This window comes from Leishmania mexicana, chromosome 31 (assembly GCF_000234665.1).
Source record: "Leishmania mexicana MHOM/GT/2001/U1103 complete genome, chromosome 31".
NCBI classification, from domain to species: domain Eukaryota; phylum Euglenozoa; class Kinetoplastea; order Trypanosomatida; family Trypanosomatidae; genus Leishmania; species Leishmania mexicana.
In genome coordinates, this window is record NC_018335.1 from 1,277,224 (window position 1) to 1,299,178 (window position 21,955).

Sequence of the window (21,955 nt, forward strand, 5' to 3'; positions counted from 1 at the left end):
TTTCTCTTGCTCTGACCTCTTTCTTGCTCCTCTCCACCTCCCCTTCGCACATACACGCGCACGTGCACATCCGACATCAAAACGCGAACAAGAAAAGTATCACCTGCGGGAAAAGAGAAGCGTTGTACTCACACGCTGGCTATCTCTCCACCTCCTGGTCTCGCAGTCCTCTCAACACTCGCAGCCACACGTGCACCTCACCTAAGGGGCGAACGTCTTCTGCACGTTGGCGTGTCGTGTGTATGCGCGTGCGGCCGCTGCACTCCTTATGTTTTTGAATCTTCAGCAGCGCACCCTCTCCTCTCTCCTCTCCCCTCTCTCATTCGCTCACGCATTCGCCGTCGCGGTTTGCGCTCTCCGCGTCGTTGTGGAGCTCTCCATTGTGTTCTGTCCAAGCTGTGTGCGAGCACGTTGCGCAGTGACGCCAACCGTGAGCAGTCCAAAAGCAAGAGAAACGGTTTGCTGTTGCCAAGGTCGGCGGCCGTTCTAGGCTGATTGGCGATCTTGCAGCTTAGTTGACCGCCCCACCTCTCCCCTCCTCTTCTTCTCCCCGTGATGTTGTGTGCCGGCCAGGCGCTACGCCGGCAGGGACACGAACACACAAGAAGCCATTTTTTCTTTCAGTCGCCTTTTGCCTCTTTTTTCCCATCGTCTCTGCCGTCTCTCCCCTCGTCTTCTCCCACGTGGACGTGTCCACTGCTCGTCCGCCTGTCGCTCCTTCCGCGAGCGCTCCCTCCTCTCCTCCGCCGAGTTCGCTTTCGTGCCGGTCTTTCTGCGCGTACGCGTGCACGCGTGCCATGCGCCCGTCGGAAGCGTTTCTCCCTCTTCTTGCGTCCTTTGCTCACGTTCTTCTTGTTGGTTGTGTGTCTTTGCCTTCTTGAACGCGTTGAAAAGTCAGCCATCGAGCGACCGACACGTGGACCCCCATCCCTAACGCACGCTCGACAGTTGGCGTCACGCCCCTCCGCTTTCCCTCGCTTCTCCATCGAGTGCACTGCGGGCTAACAAAACTGAACAGCACCGCGTCCTTTTTCCGCCCTCCCTTTGCGCTGGTCTGTGTTCATAATCTCAGGCATCTGGGAAGTCGATACGCCTACACGCATACATATGGTGGGGTGCCAGCGACGCGAACCGAGCGCAAAATACACGTGTCTCTCGTTGCTGGCGCGGCTGCTCACTTTTACTCTCCCAGTCTCCCAATTACCTCTATCTTGCCATGTCGTGAAGACAGGTTGGCTGAGCTTCCTTGGGGGGGGGAGGGTGCATGCACGACGGAGTTGGTATGCGTAGATGCGGCGTTATGGACGCCTCGCTCGCCGCAGCCGCAGCCACCCACGTCTGTGCTTCTCCGCTTCACGCCTGCCACAATGAACAGGTCTCGCTTCTGGCGTCTGTGCACGGAGGACCCGGCTCTAGCGCTGCGACTACCCGCAGAGACAGCCTTGGAGGCGGCACTTACATTGAGGAGGCGCTGCAGGAAGTTGCCACAGCCACTACCTCTTCGTCGCGGAGAAAGATACAAGGTGAGAGGTCGAATGCTCAGCCGGTCCTCTGCTTCGCTGCCTCGACTGGGCAAGGGCATTCAGCAGATGCCCATCCGCTCACCGACTCTACTGTTGTCGTGGGGTCACCCACAGTGCAAGCCTGCATCTTGGCTGGGCGGCAGTACTGTGACGTGGCGAAACGGTGCACGACGGAAGCGACTGGGAGCGCTTCTGTTGGGTCCCTCTCTTCGCCTGAGTATGCTGTAGCTGCCCCGGCCGAGGCCCTCGCGCAGGGGCTGGCAGCCCAGCCACCGCCCTGCAGCGCAAACCTGCCTACTCCAGCCCCCCGACCTGCACGTTGGAGTTCAATGGCAGCGTGCGTGGGGACGCTGACCTTCATTTTCAATACACCACCCGCGTCGCGTTTTTTGGCGCCCTGGGCATGTCGAATGGGCGCAGCGTGATGGGCGCAAGCCCGCTTGCTCGGCGGCAAAGCTCAACCGAGACTACGAACGCCGTACGTGTGGACGAAAAAAAAAGCACGAAGTGGTTCAGGGTGAGCATGCGGAGGAGGAGCTCGTCGCCAAGCCGCCAAGCCGCCAGGCACCCTTGCCGCGCAAGATCAAGAGCGGAAAAGACGCGTAGGATAAGTCCTACGCCTCGCCCGTGAGCACGCCGTCGCCAACTCGGCGGCCGGCGGTGACATCACCACCGATGCCCTCTAAACAGCCGCGTAAACTTTCACACGTGCCGCTGCTGCTGCACGGCGCCGCGGAGGTGAAGGCGCCGACACAGGCACCACCGCGCGAAGTGCCCAGCACGTCAACCCCAGCGTTGACGTTTGCGTCAGGCTCTGTTTCTCTCCTGGCCCCAACGCTGCCTCCGCCAGTCGTGGCACCGCACGGCATCATGCGGCTTCCCAGTGCACCGGTCGGCGTTTTCTGTGAGCACTCCGCCCGCGCCCACCAATTCCAGCCGCGGCAGCAGCTCCCATACGAGCAAGGGGGATTTGTTGCTTTCATTAAGCCCACTGGAGAGAGGCCAAAGATCTTCTCGACACACTCGAGGGCGCGTCTTTGTCCAAGCCTGCGTTGTGGCGCTACTGCGACGGACTGGAGTCGCCGGCTGAAGGGATAAGAAGCCAAGAAACAAAAAAAGATGGCCAGATGAGTAAACGCAAAGGAGAGGTTGCCTCGTCACTTACCGCTCGCTCTATATCCCAGAACCTCGCTCACACACCGAACACACGCCGCAGATAAAGAGGACACGGCGTTGATGCAACGATGGCGCACAAAGTGCACAGGAAACACAGAACATACGTCTCTCTCTCTCCCGTGGGGTCGCCCCGCTTGCTACGGGGGGATCTCTCCTGCCTCCTCATCCGCCCCCTTTTCTTCACTTTTTCCTTTTTTTTTGCCTTTTCAACCCCCTTTGGAACTCATCAACTCAGACAACTGCTTTCTGAGGCGGCTGCTCCCCTGACTGGACGCGTCGCAGTCTGCCTGCACCTTCTGGTTTTCTTGTTCAGCCCCCCTCTCTCTCTCCCCATAAAAGCTTCTCTTTCTCTTTTATTCTCTGCGGCCTCTGTCTTTCTTTGTATGCATTCATCCGCGCACACGGCGGTGCCCTCGCGCCGATCGCCTCCTCCTATCTCCTACAGCCTCGTTGTGTGTACACCTTTTGTTCTCTGCTGCTACTGCTGCTCCTCCTCCTCTTCATCATCTCCCCTTTTGTTATTGTGCAGCGCCTACCTGTGTCTTTCTGCAGTGCTTCGATCTCTGTCGCGGCGCATATGTTTGTGGGAGGGAGAGGAAGAGAGGTCACACGTGTTTCCGTTTGAACAGAAGCAGCGACAGCAAGGGGAGGCCGCAACGAATCGGGCTGCACACACGCACGGACTCCAGCGCGTTTGCGCGCATGTGTGCTCCTTCTCTTTCGCGAAGAATGACCTGGGTGGGTGCAGCGACGCATCACACGTGACTTTCCTCCTCCTCGCTCCTCGCCGTGTGAACTTAGCACTCACGCTGTCTCTTGCCACGAGAGGGAACGGGGAACACTGCCGGGGGACCAGCGGTCACTATGTCATGTGCGCATGTGCTTCCTCGCCCTCCCTCACGACTCTACACTCTCCCCAACGGCTTGTGGTTGAAATATCGGCGCCTCTCACTGTCCTCGCCTCTTGCTGCGTCTCCTCCCTCGTTTTTCCGCGTCTTTGCCATCCACACCGTCATTGAGGCACACACGCGCTTCTCTCACTCCTTGCGTTCGCGCCACGTGAACCCCCTCTCCTTGAACTCTTCTACGTGTGGCGCCACAGGAGAGGGCACAGCGTGGCGCCCCTTTCTTTTCTGTGTGTGTGTCTCCAGCCCGAGCACGCGTGCGCGCAAGCTCGATCCGTGCTGTCCCCTCCCCTGTGCACACATACACAGACCAGCCTCGATGTGCGCATGCGTCTGTGCTTCATCGAATGCCGCGGATCCAACTACAGTCCGCCAGCCACTTCTCTGCATGGGTGCAGAATGAGATCTTGACCGAGGTGCCGTTTGGCCTGTCCCTGCGGCTGCGCCCTCTACCGATGCAGGCGTCTGCAGCTGTCTCGGGGGGCGAATTTGTATTGGCGAGGCCTCACGTAGGACACGTAATTGCATCGTTGACTGCAGAGACACCTGGGGTGCCAGCAGCGCCTGCAACCGATGACGGCGGTGCAGGGGAGGCAGTAGAGCAGGACGCTGCAGAGGTGCCACGCTCCCTGTCGGGGCGCGTTCATTCCACCATCGACTGGTACGGGTTTTTCCTGAAAACGCTGCTGCACCTCACCAGCACAAACGGGTCGCCTCCTCGCCACACCGGTGCATCTGCCTCGCCATCTTCTCTGACGTGCGTTGTGGCAGCAACGGACGGTGTGGGCCGCAAGACCGCCCTCTACGCAACGATGCTGTCGCACTGCGCGGAGTGGTGGGACGCCGACTGGGCGACGCGGTCCACCAGCGCACATCTCTATCACCACAGCCCACCAATGCAACGGGCAGTGGCGTTGTGCAGGCCGTTTGTCTTCTTCGATGAGATGTCAGAGGCCGCGGGCCGTCTCGCCGACCCATCGAGACTTAGCGGAAGAGGCAGCGCCGATCGTGGCCCCCGCCGACGCCTGCTGCGCGTACTGCGCCTCCTCAGCACTCGTGGGGGCTGGCAGCTCTGTGTGCGGCGCTCTTCTCGAGGCGGCGGTGCTCGTACCGCTACCACCACCTCCTCTACGTTGTTGCACCCGGAGGATGATGACTCGGTTTATGTGGACTGGCTCGACTACCTCACAGAGCGATGCGTGGAGGTGGATTTGCGGCCAGCTGGGGATTACGATGACTTTGAGTCTCTGCTGCGAGGCACCGCATCAGACGCGTGGCTCGGCAGTAGTTCAACGGCCCACTCCACACCCATCACCGCGTCGTCAGCGCGCACGAGGAACTGCGACTGCGCGGGCGACGGAAATACCGGTTTCGCGTGCGCCGTGCCCGATGCCTTTCTCCCTCTTAGCGCTGTGCTGTGGCACGTTCTGTCCACCGAGGTGGAAGGCACTGTACTTGAAACCTTGCACGGACTAGTGCGCCAGTATCTGTGCTGGCCTTTTCTTGCTCTCCCTGACCGCGCCGGAGATCCCTCGACAACGCGCAGGAGTGACGTGACCAGGATCTTTCGGTACGCATACCACGCGCTGCAGACGCTGGTGCACACACCAGAACAGGCGTTTGCCTGTGAGTTGACGCACTCTGACCGGAATGGCGCCGCTTCCAGAACAGTGTCAGCGCTGCCGCCACCTCTGGCAGGTCCCATCACGCTTTCCTGCTTAATACCCAACAACGTTTGCCTCGCACCACTCGCCCGAGACAGCGCGTCCTCGCGCTTCTTCCTTCAAGGACCGCCTGCGTCGGTGGCGCCAGACGGCACGGTACTGCGTCGGCATCCACTTCGTGTGCTGCTGCTGCGCGTCGATCCAGAAGGCGGCTGGCTGCCACCGCCAGAGACGTTGGCCAGTCAGCGCACGCTCCACGCCTCGTTTGATGCACAGAGGGGAGAAGCGTGTGACGGCGACGAAGGTTGTGAGGATGACAACAACGGGACGGACGACGACTTTGCATTATGGGAGGCCCGCGGCGCAGGCAAACGGACTGTGGCGCGCCCGAGCGCAGTTGCGCCGGGACAAAGAACGACTTTCGCCTCACTGCTATCGCCTTTCCGTTGTGCGGACACCTCCCCCACAGAGGATCGGGTGATATCTATGCTGACGGCGCATGTGATCCATAGTGGGCCATTTGCGCAAGCGGTCACGTCGACCCGCAACCTTGAGCAGTGTCTCTGGCTTGCTGCAATACGGCTGTTCGTCTACGCACTCCTTCACGACGCGCGTGTGGTGGTCACCCCGGAGAGGCTGCCCACCTTTGTGAAGGTGTTTGGCTACCGCCACCTTCCCCAGCTGCACCAGCGACTCTGCGAGGTCCGAGGGGCGTTCAGGGAAGCTACAGCAGACGACGGTACCTTGTTGCTCTTTGCGGATGCCGCCGACGCCCCCACGAGAGCTGCTGCGGTTTCGCTGCTGGACGCGGCGTGCCAGCGTGAGCCGCCAATTTGCGTGTACGTTGTGGACCAGGTCTCCCTGAGCGGTTTCTCGAGACTTCAGGTGAGGAGCAGGGTTTCGGGGACGACCAGAGCTGATCAGGTTGTGCCCTCGGCGCCCTCTTCTCTGCCGCTCCTCCCGGTAGTGCTATGCTGCGATGTGCTGCGCCATCCGTGCAGCTTCGATGAAGCACGCGGCTCGAGTAGACCTAGCGGCATCTGTGAGGTGGCCCACTGCGGGGTGCTCGACGTGATAGAGCTGTGCCATATTTCTGCCCTCTTGCAGTCACAGCACTCCTCATGTGCAGAGGAGTTCGTGATGAGGTGCGCTGCAGTGGTTGCCTCGGAAGAAGGGGGCGCGTCCCGGTTGTACGACGGCCGCGTGTTCATGGCGGCGCTGCACCCTGTAGTCACGCCTTCTTTGACCGATGCTGGTGATTGCTTCCGCACACAAACTGGTGAGCGCCGTGCTGATCACCGAGCAATATGCGGCGCCGACGCGGACACCTGGAACGCTGCGGTTGACGGGTCAGAGCTGTGGCAGCCGCTGCTACCTTCTGTTCTTCTCCTGGCTCCGACTCAGCAGCAGACCGTGCTGTACGGGGGGCTGCTGCGCAAGGCGGCCTTGGCACTGCTAGAGGCGCTACCGAGCCCTTGTACAAATGAGACCGATATGTCGACTTCTATGCGGGATGCAACTCGCACTGCCCATGCAAACATTCCCGGTGCCGTTCGCGGCGGCGGCGCCTTCTTCGTGTCTCTGGCGAGACAGGCACGGTGGTTGATGCGGCGGCTCTCGCTGTCGCCGGCCTGTGCCGATGCCGCGGCGACGTTCGATGAGGCGGGCGTCGCGGGTTCGGGGCCTTTCGCATCCCCTAGCGCCGTTTCGTGGGGCATCGGCGTTGTTCCGCAGGACCACGCCGCAATACGCTTCGTGTTGGCAATCCTGTGCGAGTCGTGTGCAGCGATGGTGACTCGGCTAGCGGAGCCGCTGATTGAGAGGAGCGGCGCATCGGGACATGCATTGTCTCCACTGTACAGTGCCCGAGCCTCTCCTCCTCCTCGTGGGCCGCATGCGCGACGACGATTGTGGGTCGAGGCCCTCCGCGCTGCTGTCGAGGCATCTTCGTCGGTACCCGGCCAACCTGTGCTGCACGTCTACCACGAAAGCGTGGACGTGATGCTCTCGGAGGCGGCGAACGGTACTGTTTTCAACGCGTGCCTTGGCGCGAAAACGCTACACGAGCGCGCCATGCAGTGTTTTGCCTCTGACCGCCGTTTCTCCTCCTCCACTTCACAATCCGGCGCGGACGACGACGCTTGCGCGCACCGCGGCGGTTGCGCCACGGAGCCGCCATTGTCCACTTATCTTTTTCTGGAGCCTCTACACACAAACGCGCGCGCCGTACGGGAAGCTCTCGCGCTCGTGCTGCGTACGCTCTCTGCTACCGTGCCCTAATACTACTCGGTATGCATGCCGGCGCGAGCGTGGAGCCTCGAGTAAGGCGAGAAGCGCTCGTGCGCAGAAGACTCGAAAACCACTGACACGAGCATACTGGAACAACAGAAAAGAAATGTGCGAGAGCGGATGTGTGTATGCCCTGGTGCAATCACGTGAGGTCTATGTGCCTCGCACACGGATCCCCGACCTCACTTGTGTATATGTGTATATACATGTACGTACATACATATATATATGTGTGTGTGCGTGCCTCTTCTCCGCCTTCGGTGCGGCTTTCCATTGGAGGGAGGGATGCTGTCTCCTCTCCCCCAGCACGCAGCATGCTCTGTTGTCTCTGCGCCTCTTCTCCCATCCTCGAACCGCCTCCCGTTTTCTCTTGATGTGCCATCGAACGCGCACAATCGCGTTTGCACTTCCATATATATATATATCTGTGGGTGTGCACCTGCATCCGCCTCGTGCGTTGTGTGCATCGCCGCAGTGCAAAAAAAGGGGATTCGGGCGGATCGCTGAGCAAACACACACACACAGCGGACACAGCGGAACCACATAAACCCCACGCACACCCACAGCGGCACACAATCTTGCGTTGGCGCGGCGCCGTGTGTGTGTGCGCTAAGCCCAACGGTGTGTTTGTTGGTGTGTGATTATGGTAGTGCCGTCAGACCGAAGTTCACTATCTTCTTTTTTTTGGGTTTGTGGAGTCTTCTGGCTGTCTCCACTCCGACGGTGCCTCCCTTCTCGCTTCTCGGACTTTCTCCACGACATCAGCGAGCCGTCTATAATCACGGAGAGGGACGACGCACAGGCACACACACACACACACACATATATATATATATATACAAGCGAAACGAAGAGCAACCGAGAAAGTAGCACCGTAAACGCTGGCATGCGGCTGTGCTGTTGTTTTCTTTTTCCTTCTCGTTCTCTACCCCCCTCCCTCCCACCGGGGGGCCGCATCTCCTCCCTATTCTCCTCCTCTTGACGCCTTCCTTCCCTCCTTCCGTCCGTCCTTGGCAGAGCTGAGCGTTTCCGTTGTTGTTGTTCTGCCTTTATTTCATCGGGTGCGAGTTGAGCCGCTGCCCCGCTTCTCTTGTCTTCCTCCTTTTCCGCTTTTTCTGTGTACAGCACATGCTTGCGTGCCGTCTGCGCCTACAGTTTGTGTCACCCCCCTGCCCGTCCTCTGAGACTGTCTTCTCCCCTCACGTGCCGACTAGTCTTGCCCAGCCGTGAGGGCGACGTCTTGCGGCGCGGGTGAGCAACTCGTTATTTTTCCTTGTTCTCACTTCTCCTTTACTATTTCAAACTGGAACACACCAACGCAGAGAATCTGGAACGGTGCCTTTTCGCTTTAGAATTCTTCCGTAGCGCCGCGGGTACTCGTGTGGACGTGCTTGCGGGTCTTGTTGGCCGCTTGCTTGCTCCTCCCCGCCCACATCGCCTCTCTGCAACCTCCCCTCGTCTCGCCCCCTTTCCTCAGCCAACGCTGTATACACTCGAGAGAGGAGGAGCGCTGGAAGACTCGGACACACACACACAGCGCATCCACGGCCGCTTATCTTCCTCTGCGCACGACGACGGTCCGCGTCTGCGTGTCTTCTGCTCTGGAGCGGAACGAGGACCATAGAGGAGACCAAGAGAAATAAAAAAGGGAGGCACACACACATACACACACGCGCAGACTGTGGGGTGGGGGCTAAGCTGCTGCGTTGTTGCGTGTTTTGTACTTCTCTCGGTCGTTGTGTTTTTGGACCCGCGCTTCAAGAGAGGCGCCGTGCCCTCCCGCCACCGCACACAACCAACAACGGTGCTGTATTTGGCTGGCACGTTGCCCCCTCCTCCCTCCCTCCCTTTCATCATCTTTCCTGTTGAAGTCTTTTCGTGTATTTGATTTAGTGTTGGGGGACGGTATGTGCGTGTACATGGTTGGCTGCCGCACTCCTCTCAATACCTTTGGTTCTCGCGCGCACGCTTGTGTGCTTGCGTCTTTCTTCTTCGTACCTCCCATGTGGGCCGGTGCTATTTTCTTGTCGTGCTACCCACGAGCCGAAGTCTCCATATCGCTGTACAAGCTGAGCCTTGAAGTCGATGGAGGCCTACGAGACACTCGGCATCCTCGGCGAGGGCACCTACGGCGTGGTTGTCAAGGCCCGAAGCCGCGTAACGGGGAAGCTTGTCGCCATCAAGCGCTTTAAGCAGACAGAGCAGGATGAGCACGTCCGCAAGACCTCCTCCCGCGAAGTGCGCATGCTGCAGCTGCTGCAGCACCCCAACGTGATCCGCTTAGAGGACGTCTTCCGCAGGGAGGGTAAGCTCTACCTCGTGTTTGAGTTCATTGATCACACGATCCTGCAGCTTCTGGAGAGCACCACGCGCGGTTTCCACCGCCACGAACTGCGCCGCTACACCTACCAACTGCTGCGCGGTATCGAGTTCTGCCACAATCAAAACATCATACACCGCGACGTGAAGCCGGAAAATGTGCTCATCGACGAATCAGGACTGCTGAAGCTCTGCGACTTTGGCTTTGCTCGACAGACGTCGGCCAAAGGCAAGTACACAGACTACGTGGCAACGCGCTGGTATAGGGCGCCGGAGCTGCTCGTCGGAGACGTGGCCTACGGCAAGCCGGTGGACGTGTGGGCGCTAGGGTGCATGTTTGCCGAGCTCTCCGATGGACAGCCACTCTTCCCCGGCGAGTCGGACCTAGACCAGCTATGCCTGATTATGCAGACCTGCGGGCCAGTGCCGCAGCGCCTAGTTTTCATCTTCATGCACAACCCGCTGTACAACGGCATCAGCTTTCCGCACACCGACATCCTGTACACGCTCAAGGATCGCTACCATCGCGAGTCGAACGACTGGATCGAGTTCCTCAGCTCTTGTCTCCACACGGACCCGGCGCAGCGGCTGACGTGCACGGAGCTTATGGAGCTCCCCTACTTCACGCGTGACGGCTTCCGCGATCGCTATGAGGCCGAGCTGCGGGCTGCAACGGGCCTGCCTCAGCTGCGGTCCACTCCCACGACGTCGGCGCCTTCGACACAGCGGCGTGCGCCGGATCAGGCAGCTGCTTTAGGAGGCGACATCAAGGCAGACGCCGTCGTGCCTCCACACACGCGCCGCTCGAGTGAGAATATTTCACCGGCGCTGCAGGGACAACAACCGCCCACGGCCAAAAACAGCTTTAGCGAACCACACATCTCGAAGACGGCGCTCAAGCCTGCCGCGCACGACGCCAACCCCGGCAAGGGCAAAGGTGCAGGCGCACCAACGCTCAGGTTGACGTCTCCACACAAGACGGCGTCTGAGCATCCCCTGCAGCTGCCGATGATCCTCAACGTTAGCTCGGAGAGGGCCATCGCTGCGGCGCTGACGGACTACTTGAATCAGATGCCCACCTCTTCGAGCACTGTGGTGTCGTCACCGGCACAGGCTACTCCAGCAGAGGTGGCCGAGGCCTTTACCAAAGCTGATCCGCTCTCCCGCTCGTGTGGGGCGGCACTGCCGCTGCAGACATCGCAGACCATCAACGCATCAACTACGCGAGATAAAAAGAAGAAGCGGAATAGCAGTTTAGCAGAGACCGAATTACACCGGCGCAGCAGCGCAAGCATCAGCAACGACACCGAGTACGCTGTGACGACAGACGGCACCAAGGGTGAACCGGCCAGGCACATCAGCGACCATCCACGGGCATCGGCCACACTTCCGCCCAACGGAGTTCGCGATGGCGGTGACTCTCACGAGCCGAGGCGCGAAGGCGAAAAGACAAACGTGTCGCCACCGCTGCCGTCGCACGGAGTGGCAGAGAGTAACATGCGGGCTCTCCTGACAACCGCAGCACCAGGAAAGGATGGTGGCGAGACGGCTGTGCTGAGCCACCGAGCTTTGAAGCCGGCGTCAGCGGAGAAAGCCGCGGCAACGACGGCCACAGCTTTTTCGCCGCCGCCGCTCACCGCCACCCACGGTGCTCCGCTGGCAGAGTGTCTGCAGGACCTCCCTGCCCTATCCCTGCACCTCCCGCGCCACTTACAGTCGGAACGGCAGACACCAGCGGCGGAGCAGCCTCAGCCGCACACCTCACTCTCTGCCGAGACCTCGATGTCGTCCTTCCACGTCCGCACGCGCAACCCACTCGCTGCAGCCTCGTCGGTGAACGATGGCGTTTCTCATGGCAAGGCAAACATTGAGACGACTGGCTCGAGCGTCGCTAAGCCACGGCTCGGCCTCTCGAACTCAAGTGTCTCAACGGCCGCCAGCGAAGTGAAGAAGCGCAAGTCCGCCAGGCACAAGAGTAACACGAGCCGCCTGCAAGACAAGGCTGTGGGGCCCGTCAGCGGCAGCGCATCGCGTCGCCCTGTCCCAGGGAACGCGTCGGACGTAGTGGCTTACCGTGCGGGGTTCGCCTCGGTGGTGAACTCTTTGAAGTCAACGGTGTCACAGTCGCTCTCTCATGTGCTGGGTCAGCAGCAACGGCACCGCTTGCTGTCCCCAGAGTCAGACGGAGTCCACACTGCCGAACCGCACCTGCACGGTGTTGGTGCAGGCCCGAGCGCACCTGATTCCACCCGTAACCGAAACGTCGACGCAACCGGCCCACAGCCACGCAAGGAGCGGCGATGTAAACCGTTGGCTGCCTCAACACATGCTCTCCAGGGTAGTGATCAGCGCCATCGCCAGCAGTCGCAGCCTCGACTGGACGGACCACTGCACCCTGACGGCGGTGCCTCTCAGCGAGCCACGGCTACCTTGATGGCTTTATCAGCGCTTCGCAACGTCTCCGGGCCGCCGCCGGCCAAGTCCGCCGGCGACGCGAACAAGAGCAGCTACGTCCACCACACACGCTCGCACACCAACAACAACGGAGGCGAGACCGTGATCCCGGTGGTTGGTGGGGACGGCAACGACACCAACACATGCGTTACAAGTCGCGCTCGACGTCCTATAGTTGCGTGCGCGGTGCACGGCAACAACCGCGATAGTGACGAGCTGATGGCGACCCGCCGAGTGCAGAAGAAGAATGCCGTCGCGACACACGGCCGAACTGGCAACGGCGCTGTGGGTTCCATTGGCTGCACAGATAGCTCCACGACGTCTTCCTATCAAGCAACCAGCATTATGTATGGCGCGCCGTACCACCCCTTTGCGAGGGCCTCAAAGGTGGACGGTGATGTGTGCGGGGCCCAGCAGCGGCAGACCCTACAGAGGCTCAAGAAGAAGATTGCCGACCACCGCGGCAGCGGCATCGCAAACACAACCAGCAGCATTGGCTCCCGTCACTCGCTGACGCCTGCGCGGCAGATACAGCACCAGCCGCAGCTCGCGAAGGAGGATGGTGGCAGCGGCGACGGCAAAACGCCCCAGTTTAATGCCGCCACAGCTGCATCCCCCGATACTGGCATCTGACCAGCTTTGTGCCGTAAATCCAATGCACAGTAGTGCACGGGCTTCTTTTTTCTGCTTTCTGTTGTCCTGTTGTTGTCCTCCGATGCACAGGATGCCACATCCTCCCTTGCTCTCTCACGTCATTCGGGGGGGGCAGGGGGTTGGGGGAGGGAGCGGCACGTGGGTGTGTTGGCTGGCTCGCTCCTCCCACTTCGCTCTGTTTTCGCTGTTCTGCGTTGTATGATTTCGTCGCTTCTCGTTCTCGTTCCTTCCTTGTCGTACGTTTGTGTGCGCATGCGTTGCGCGCGCTCTCCTGTTGTTGAGGGGGCCGGATGGAGGGTGGGAGGGGCGCGTACGAGTGCGCACACCGCACAAGGCAACGCCGCCGCTACCACAGTCTATCTTGTGCGCTACTTTTCCATTTCGTCTCCGTCTCTTCCCGAGCCTCTTGAGTGTTCCTTTCGCTGTCACCTTCCTGCCGCGCTGTCGCCGGAGCTGACGTGGGTGAGATAGAGAGAGGCTGAGAAGGCGCATGCTTTACTTCTCTCCTCACCCCGCACCACGGACACACGCACGCACACCCACCCACCCACACTGTATCAGGCGGTACAGTAACACTTTGTTTGTTTCTTCCTTTTTTCGGTGGTGTCGATGGTAGTGGTGGTAGGGGGTGGAACAGACGAAACAACTCCGCCCCCACCCCCTACCCTCTCCAAGGGCAAAGGTGCGGGTATTGTGTGATGGAGCTGGTGCGAATCCCACGGGGCTGTCGTCGTTCTTAGGTCTCTTTTTTACTCGTTGTTCACGTCTGTTGTGCAAAGATTTTGACCTCCCTCTCTCCCTCTCTCCCTCTCTCCCCCTTGTTCTCCATCCTCAAAGACGTCACGGCTGAGATGGCGCAGAGAGCTTCTTAATAACTAGACGAGCGAGCGACTTCGAACGCACAACATGGATGAAGCAGCAGCAGGAAGGCGTCCATCAACGCCGTGCGCATGGAACACTCGAGAAGACATACGGTCGCAACAGCTCACGAGGAAGCTCCGCGACAAGCACAGCACGCGCGAAGTGCTCATCTCGCCCTTTATCCCTACCTTCTGCGGGCGTGCTGATGTAGGCTCTTTGCAGTTCTTCTTTTGGCTCAGCCGCTCTCTGTCCCCTTATCTTCACCAGACACATGTACGTGTGAAGGGCGTTTCCCATGTATGACACGTCTTTGATGATATATATTCCTAGGCCGTTGCTTATGGGTGTGCGGGAGGGGGGTGGGTGGGTGGTGGCGGGCGGAGACGTGGTTTGAATGGAGGAGACGGGGAAGAGGTATCCCGTTGCAGTCGAAGGGCTAGTCAAGGGGAGACGCCATTTCTTTGCAGTGTGCGAGAGGCATCCGACACTTCAATGCCAACGCGACTTGCAGATTTGTGCGCGTAGGCTCACGCACCGCTCCTTCTTTTTCTTCGACACTCCTCACCCACCACTGCTGCCGTCTCTCTCTCCTTCTCTGCGAAAGGGCCCCCTCCTCATTCTGTGCGTGGATGACTATCCTGCTGTGCCTCTCGCTTTGATGCCCTCCTCTCCCCTCTTTCTCGTGTCTTTCCCTTTTCCCGCCCACCATCCCCCCCCTCACCCTACGCCCACAGATGCCGACATCGCACCGAAGAGAACCGTAGACTCAGAAAAGCAAAGCAGATGTCGCTCAACATGCTTTTATTCTCTTCGTTTTCTTTTTTGTTGCTTCGCTTCATTTGAAGGTCGCTGCTGCAGCTCTTTGTCTCTCTGCTCTTTTCCTCGGTCTTAATAGGTTTCACGACTTTACTGATGTACTCATCCCGCCCCCCGCCTGCCCGCCGCCTGCCCGCCGCCTGCCCGCCGCCTGCCCGCCGCCTGCCCGCCGCCTGCCCGCCGCCGTGTGCGTGTCTTTGTCGATTTTCTGTGCTTACTTCAAGGATCTCCGCCTCTTGTTCCCTTTCTTCCTTTTGAACTTTGCATTCGTACGCGAGGCTCCTTTTTTTTCTGCGCGTATACATGTGTACACCTGTACGTCTGTAGGTGCTCGTGCGTCAGTGCGTGTGTCTGTACGCTACGAGCATGTCTGTGGGTGCGCTAAGCTGTATGTAGATACCCTCTCTCTTGTCTGGCTGTCGATGTCGTCCTTTCTTTCTGCTTTCTTACCATGACTGCCTTCGTGAAGCTGTTCGTGGTTGTGGACGTGCGCGCTTGAGTGGCGCTTGGTATCTCTGACTGTGCATTTTTGGAAGCTGGTGCTGCAGTCCGTAACGGAACGACAAACAACGCAAGAATACGTGAGCACAGGTGTGAAAGAAGGCGGCGCGTGCTGAGGCGACGATGATCGACAACACCCATAGAAGTATCTCTCCTGCGAACGCTGGGGGGGGGGCGCTGCTTCCTCTGCGTGAGCCACTGCATCGTCGTCCCATCTCTCTGCCTGCTGCTCCTGGGGTGCACAGACAACTGTCCCCAGGTGTAGGCTACCCTGGAATCAAGTCGATCAGCACTGTAGGCGCCTGAGTGCGTGCAGCGGGCCTCCTCGACAGTGCTTTCCTCTTATTCTGTCTTCATCCTGCCTCCTCCTCCTCCTGCAAAAAAACAAACACCCCCCTCCCCCCACACCCACCCACATACCCACACAAGCCCACAAGCACACGCGCTTCAGGTTTTCGTCTACGATTGCCACTTGCCACTACGCTGAACCTCTTGTCCCCTCCTTTGACTGGTAGCCAGTACCCCCCCCCCCCCATTGTACATACTTGTATCGACCATGCGGATCGTCATCTCCGAGACGGCGGACAAGGTGGCGGACTACACGTCTAATTACGTGATCAAGTCCATCAACGATTTCAAGCCAACGGTAGACCGGCCGTTTGTGCTTGGGCTGCCGACGGGCGAGACGCCGATGCGCACGTACCAGAAACTGATCGTTGCGTACCGCGAGGGCCGCGTGTCGTTCAAGAACGTGATCACGTTCAACATGGACGAGTATGTGGGGCTGCCAGCGGACCACCCGGAGAGTTACCACTACTTCATGAAGCACAACTTCTTCGACTACGTAGACATCCCCGAGCAGAACCGGCACATCCTGAACGGAAACGCGCCGGATCTGATCGAGGAGTGCCGTCAGTACGAGGAGAAGATCCGGGCTGTTGGCGGCATCCACCTGTTCCTCGCCGGGATCGGGACGGACGGACACCTTGCGTTCAACGAGCCCGGGAGCAGCCTGTACAGCCGCACGCGCGTCAAGAGCCTGAACGCGGAGACGAGGGAGAGCAACGCGCGGTTCTTTGACAACGACGTGTCGCGTGTGCCGACGATGGCGCTAACGGTTGGGCTGCGCACAATCATGGAGGCCAAGGTTGTGCTGATGATTGCCACTGGTGCCGGCAAGGCTCTCGCGGTCGCGCGGTGCGTGGAGGGCGGGATCACACACATGTGCACTGCAACGATGCTCCAGATGCACCCCGCCGCGGTGCTGTGCCTGGACGAGGACGCGACGCTGGAGCTGAAGGTGCGGACGACGCGCTACTTCAAGTTGCTGCTGAACACGGAGAAAGCGCTGGAGGAGCGCCAGAGCAACATGAATCGTACCTATTCGAAGCTGTAGGCTTTTGTGTTACGCCCACGTGTAAGCATGCCCATCGTCTCCGCTGCCGGGCCGCGTGCCCGGAGGGTGCAGCAGCGCGTCTCCTCCATTGTGGCAAACTACACGCAGACAACTTCGCTGCCCTCCGTCTTCGTCCCCTCCCCGCTGTCCTGTTCCCTTACATGTTTCACTTTCGCTTTCTTTCTTATTTTTTTCTTTGGCTCGTGTTTCCTTGGCTGATGGACCCTGCGCGTGTGTGTGTGTGTGGTGTGCGTGTTTATTGAACTGTGATTCACCGCACCCATGCACAACATTGCTAACCCACCTGCCTCGCCGGCGCGCTTCTCCTTTCTCGCACCCTCCACCACACACACACACACACACACACACACGCGCAGGGAAGGGCAGGCAGGGCGTGTGCAGATCATGGAGGGTTCGGGAGGGGGGGCATCACTGATATTCCAAGGGTAGGCGCGTGCGTGGGTGTGGTTGAAATGGGTGATGGTGGCTCAGCGTGGAAAAGACACGAGAAATATGTGTTCGCCTGTCTGCCCTTTTTCCGCCGACACATTTCTTTTACAAACACGTGCCAGTGCCCAGCGCTGCATGCCCACATGCACAGAGAGCGAGATGGGAGGGCTCAGATTGCTGTGCCAGGTGCTGCTGTTTTCGGAGAGTGCGCTGGGGCCTGCGCACAACTTTCTGCTTCCCCGCACCCGCGAGCGCACCCCCTCCCCTCATCTCCGTGCCGCCATGGCTGCCGGCGAGACCCCACACCCGCTCTGCTATTCAGCGTGCGGTGGCCGTAGCTGTGCGTGTATGCGCGTGCGGCTGCATGTGGGCTGCAAAACGGAAAAGTCACTCGTTGCAGACTGCAGTTGAAGTGGCCTCACCTCTCAGCACGAGGTTCATGGGAGGCGGTACCGATGGGCCCTTCTTACACGTGAGAATGGTCCTGCTTTCGTGGTCGCTACCGCTGCAGCGCTGGTGCAGTCGCGTAATGCTACCATACGCTGCCCGGTGCGCAGGAGGGGTCTGCTCTGGGGGTCAGTGGCGGTCGTGCGCGTGTGTGGGCGTTTGCATGTGCTGTACTGCATGCACGTACGCGATGCCTTGGAAAGAGGCCGCCACGCCGCGTCCGAATCTGCTGGACGCGCTAACACGCGGCGCTCTTTGCCGTGCAATGAACTGCTGTCTCCACTGCTCCTCCCCAAATTTCCTGCGTTGCCTCCCTCTCCTCCCCGTCTCCTGTGTTTCACGTCATCGGCGTGCTTCATCACGCGCACCCCCCACACCTTCACATGCGACATCGCCGCCACACCAATGCATTCGTGTGTGGCACAACCTTTGGTGTCTGCTTTCTCCATCTGACTCGCCTCGCCCCCTCCCCCGGCGCCATCCGTGTGCGTATGCGCGTCTCCATGTGCATCTGTTGGGTCGCCAGTTCTCTGTGCGTTTAGACCTGTCATCAGCGTAATATACCCCCCTCCCTCCCACACCTTTTCCTTCTCCTTGTAGTGATTTCGCGTGTATCCTGCCGCGAATTACGTTGGCGAAGTACTCCGTTGCTCCTAACTAGCCCTCGGCCCGCCCGCCTCTCACTCTCTCAGCTGCGCTGTGGTTCCGTGACTGTGTTCGAGCACCTTTAGACAGACACACATACACACACACACACACAAGCGGCCGACACGCACCTCCTTGCACCCTACTCCATACACGCTGAAAAGATGCAGCCGAAGCAGAAGGCAGCCCTTGGCATCAACGGCACCCGTACCAGCGGCATCGCCGTTCGTCGCGAGAACGTGACTGCCGCGTTGGCCGTGGCAAATGTCGTGAAGTCGTCGCTGGGCCCCATCGGTCTGGACAAGATGCTGGTGGACGACGTCGGTGATGTGTTGGTGACGAACGACGGTGCGACGATCCTGAAAAGTCTCGACGTGGAGCACCCAGCCGCGCGCCTACTGGTTGATCTGGCCCAGCTCCAGGACAAGGAGATTGGCGACGGAACCACCTCTGTCGTGATTCTTGCTGCGGAGCTGCTGAAGCGGGCCCAGGAGCTCGTTTCGCAGGGCATCCACGCGACGAGCATCATTGCCGGCTATAAGCTTGCCATGCGTGAGGCACTGCGCTACCTGAACGACAATCTCGGCTGTGCCGTGGACAGTCTCGGCAAGGATGTGCTGCTGAACGTCGCGCGCACCTCCATGTCGAGCAAGATTCTCAACAACGACGCGGATCTGTTCGCGAAGATCGTAGTGGATGCTATCATGTCTGTCAAGACGGTTAACGACTTTGGTGATGTCATCTACCCTCGTAAGGCGGTGTCGATCCTGCTGCAGCACGGCAGGAGCCTGCACGAGTCACGGCTGGTGCAGGGCTTCGCGATGAACCTCTCTCGCGCCGCACAGGGCATGCCGACCTCGGTGAAGGATGCTAAGATTGCCCTCATCGACTTTGACCTGCGCGCTGTCAAGATGAAGCTTGGCATCAACATCACCATCACGGACCCCTCCAAGGCCGAGGCGATCCGCCAGCGTGAGCTCGACATCACGAAGGAGCGCATTCAGAAGATGATCGCGGCCGGCGCCAACGTCATCATGACGACGTGGGGCATCGAGGATAGCATGATGAAGTACATGGTGGACAACAACGTGCTTGGCGTGCGCCGTGTCAAGAAGGATGACATCCGCCGCATCGCCAAGACTACCGGCGCGCAGGTGGTGCACACCATGTCCGACCTCGAGGGCGAGGAGGTTTTCGACCCCAAGTGGCTCGGTCGGTCGGAGAAGGTGTACGAGGAGCGCATTGGTGACGATGACTGCATCATTATTGCCGGCACCTCAAATGCCGTGTGTGCCACCATCGTGTGCCGCGGCGCGAACTACTTCATGCTAGAGGAGATGGAGCGCGCGCTGAACGACGCACTGTGGGCTGTGGCGCGCACGTGTGACGCCAGCTGCGTCGTTGCAGGCGGCGGCTCAGTGGAGGCGGCGGTGTCGGTGTACCTGGAAAACTTTGCCCGCACACTGAGCTCACGCGAGCAGCTGGCGGTGGCCGAGTACGCCGAGGCGCTGCTCATCATTCCGAAGGTGCTGGCGCTGAATGCTGCCCTCGACGCCACGGACCTCGTCGCGAAGCTTCGCGTCGAGCACACGCAGGCACAGAGCAGCGGTCAGCAGACGGAGGCGCGCTTTACCGGACTGGATCTGCACAACGGCACGCTACGCAACAACATCAAGGCGGGTGTGCTGGAGCCAAAGCCTAGCAAGGTCAAGTCCCTGCAGTTCGCGACGGAGGCGGCTGTGACAGTGCTGCGTATCGACGACTGCGTTCGCCTCAACCCTGATGAGGAGGACCAGCAGCGCTGAGGGCTGCTTTTCCTACCGATTATGAGAGTCGGACGAGGTGTAGCGAGCAGCAGCAGACGCCGGATACCAAGGCGAGGCACGGGGGTTGAGAGCGCGTCCACATAGATTGTCGCTCGCCAAGTAAGAACGAGGAAGTCGATCCAAAGGCTGCCGTGCGCATAGGTATGCCTATGCGCACGCGTCGACGTCTCTCTCTCACACTCTCTGCGTGTGCTCCGTACTCTTGTTGCTTTCCAGCGCACGTGTCTGCGGTTCTGTCCTCTGCTTGCGTGCCCGTGTCGTTCCGCTCTTTGCTACATCGTTACGCCGTCTCCTTGTGTGTCGAGTCGCTGCACGCGTCCCTCTCTTCCTGTCAGCCTCCTCTTCCTCCCCGCCTGCACATCTGCCTCTGCTTCGCACCGGGCGTGTACTCGCGCGCGTGTGCGCGTGCGCAGGCGCTTCGCCAAGGCGCGGACCCTGTAACAAGGCAGTGGATGCCGTGTTGTTTGAAGGACTGGGTTATGCGGACGGAAGCGGGCAGAGGAGGCGGCAGAGAAGAGCGGCCGGGACAACGAGTGGAGGACGGCTATTTCTAAACCGTACCGCACAGATAGAGCTAGGGAGAGGATGGGGAGGGGGAGGAGGAGGTGAAGTGGGAGGCGTCTCCGTGTGCTCGTCGCGTTTTTGTTTTCCCGTTTCTGACATGTTTTCGGCGTTTCCTTTACTGTGTCCGTCTCCAGTGTCCCTCCCCGTCGCGTTGTCTGAGCGTGTCTGTCTGCCGACTCCCTTCCAGTACCGCAACCGACTCGGACTGTAAGAAGGATGCGGCGAGAGGTGCGCAAGGATGCACACATCCGCATGCATCTATCGGAGCACGAACTCTGACGGCGGGTGGCAGAGACTCGTCGTAGGTGCTCGCTCGATTTACGCCTATGCAGATTGGAGAGGAGAGGTCGAACGCAGGAAAAGGAGTGGGAGAGGGGGCGTGTGGCGTGTGGCGCAGAAGGGGAGGGCCGAGGTGCAGTTCACCGTTTCCGGCGTCCACATGCCCGAACACGCAAGGCAGCGGGCAACGCGAGCGCACACGTGAGAGAAAGCGACGATCAGATGTGCGTGCGTGCCTTCACCTGCGGGGAGGCTTATTTTTTTTCTTTCCCGCGCCGTGTGGACGATCTTGAGCTCGGCGGATGGAGAGGGACGTGAAAGGGGAACTACAGTTTTGGCGCTCGTGCTCGCGTGCGTGTGTGCCCTCCTTCCTGTTGCGATGCTGTCGCAAATCGTCGATGGACCACCGTGTAGCTCGCTCGAACCGGCCCTCCTCTTTCCGTTCCGTGGTCGTGCAGGGTGGTCTCCGGTGGTGCGTGTGGGTTAAGTAATTAGCAGAGGGGGAGAGTGAGTGAGTGAGTGAGTGAGTGAAGGGGCGAAAAGGCGAAAGCAGCCACCCACCTTAAAAAAAAGAATACCGTGTGCCCATGCATCCCCCATCCACCTTCACACAAGCGTATGCATGTGTGTGTGTGTACAGGTGCCCCTTCAGGTGACTGGTTGGCGGGCAGGTCTTCACACGTGCGCGCCACTGAGATAGGAAGCGAACAAAGCGAAACAAAACGCAGAAGCACGCAAGTGCGCGGGTGGGCACTCCGACAGAGAATGAAGCCGCGAAAGCTAAGAAAATCGCACACAAACGTGAGGCATGCGTGGCACTCTCACCGATCTCTCTTCTGCTCCACTCCCTCTGTCGCACTCTGCATAGATCCTGCGGAGGAGGAGCGGCACGAATTGGTGCTCTTGCGCACGTCGGCACTCCCCCCTCCACATCTGGCTATGGCTCTCATGCTTCTGTGTGCGGGCGTGTTGTGCAATGATGCAGCGTCCTCTGACGCGTCTGACGTATCTGCCTCGTTGCCGCTGGATTACCACATGGAGGCCGAAGCGGTGACGCATGATGCTGTTGTGCGTGTGTGCATGTGTTTCCTCCTCCAACGCCTTTTCAACTCCCTTCAGCCCTCTCCTCTCGCGCCTTGCTCACTTCGTATACACATGCGCACACACGCAACAGCATCATGCAAGA

At 59.7% G+C, this 21,955-nt stretch overlaps 4 protein-coding genes across 4 annotated transcripts; all 4 read left to right on the forward strand.

Moving 5' to 3' along the window:
• Positions 1-3,951: 3,951 nt before the first annotated feature.
• Positions 3,952-7,548, forward strand: LMXM_31_3240 (conserved hypothetical protein; the record flags this gene model as incomplete). Its single annotated transcript, XM_003878126.1, has 1 exon — positions 3,952-7,548. The coding sequence occupies one exon, from the start codon at positions 3,952-3,954 to the stop codon at positions 7,546-7,548; it is 3,597 nt and encodes a 1,198-aa protein (XP_003878175.1).
• Positions 7,549-9,642: 2,094 nt separating this feature from the next.
• Positions 9,643-12,963, forward strand: LMXM_31_3250 (putative kinase; the record flags this gene model as incomplete). Its single annotated transcript, XM_003878127.1, has 1 exon — positions 9,643-12,963. One exon carries the CDS (start codon positions 9,643-9,645, stop codon positions 12,961-12,963), a length of 3,321 nt encoding a protein of 1,106 aa, XP_003878176.1.
• Positions 12,964-15,718: 2,755 nt separating this feature from the next.
• LMXM_31_3260 (putative glucosamine-6-phosphate deaminase) lies at positions 15,719-16,558 on the forward strand (the record flags this gene model as incomplete). The annotated part of the gene is made up of 1 exon (XM_003878128.1): positions 15,719-16,558. The coding sequence occupies one exon, from the start codon at positions 15,719-15,721 to the stop codon at positions 16,556-16,558; it is 840 nt and encodes a 279-aa protein (XP_003878177.1).
• Positions 16,559-18,264: 1,706 nt separating this feature from the next.
• Positions 18,265-19,905, forward strand: LMXM_31_3270 (putative chaperonin alpha subunit; the record flags this gene model as incomplete). The annotated part of the gene is made up of 1 exon (XM_003878129.1): positions 18,265-19,905. The coding sequence occupies one exon, from the start codon at positions 18,265-18,267 to the stop codon at positions 19,903-19,905; it is 1,641 nt and encodes a 546-aa protein (XP_003878178.1).
• Between the last annotated feature and the right edge of the window lie 2,050 nt (positions 19,906-21,955).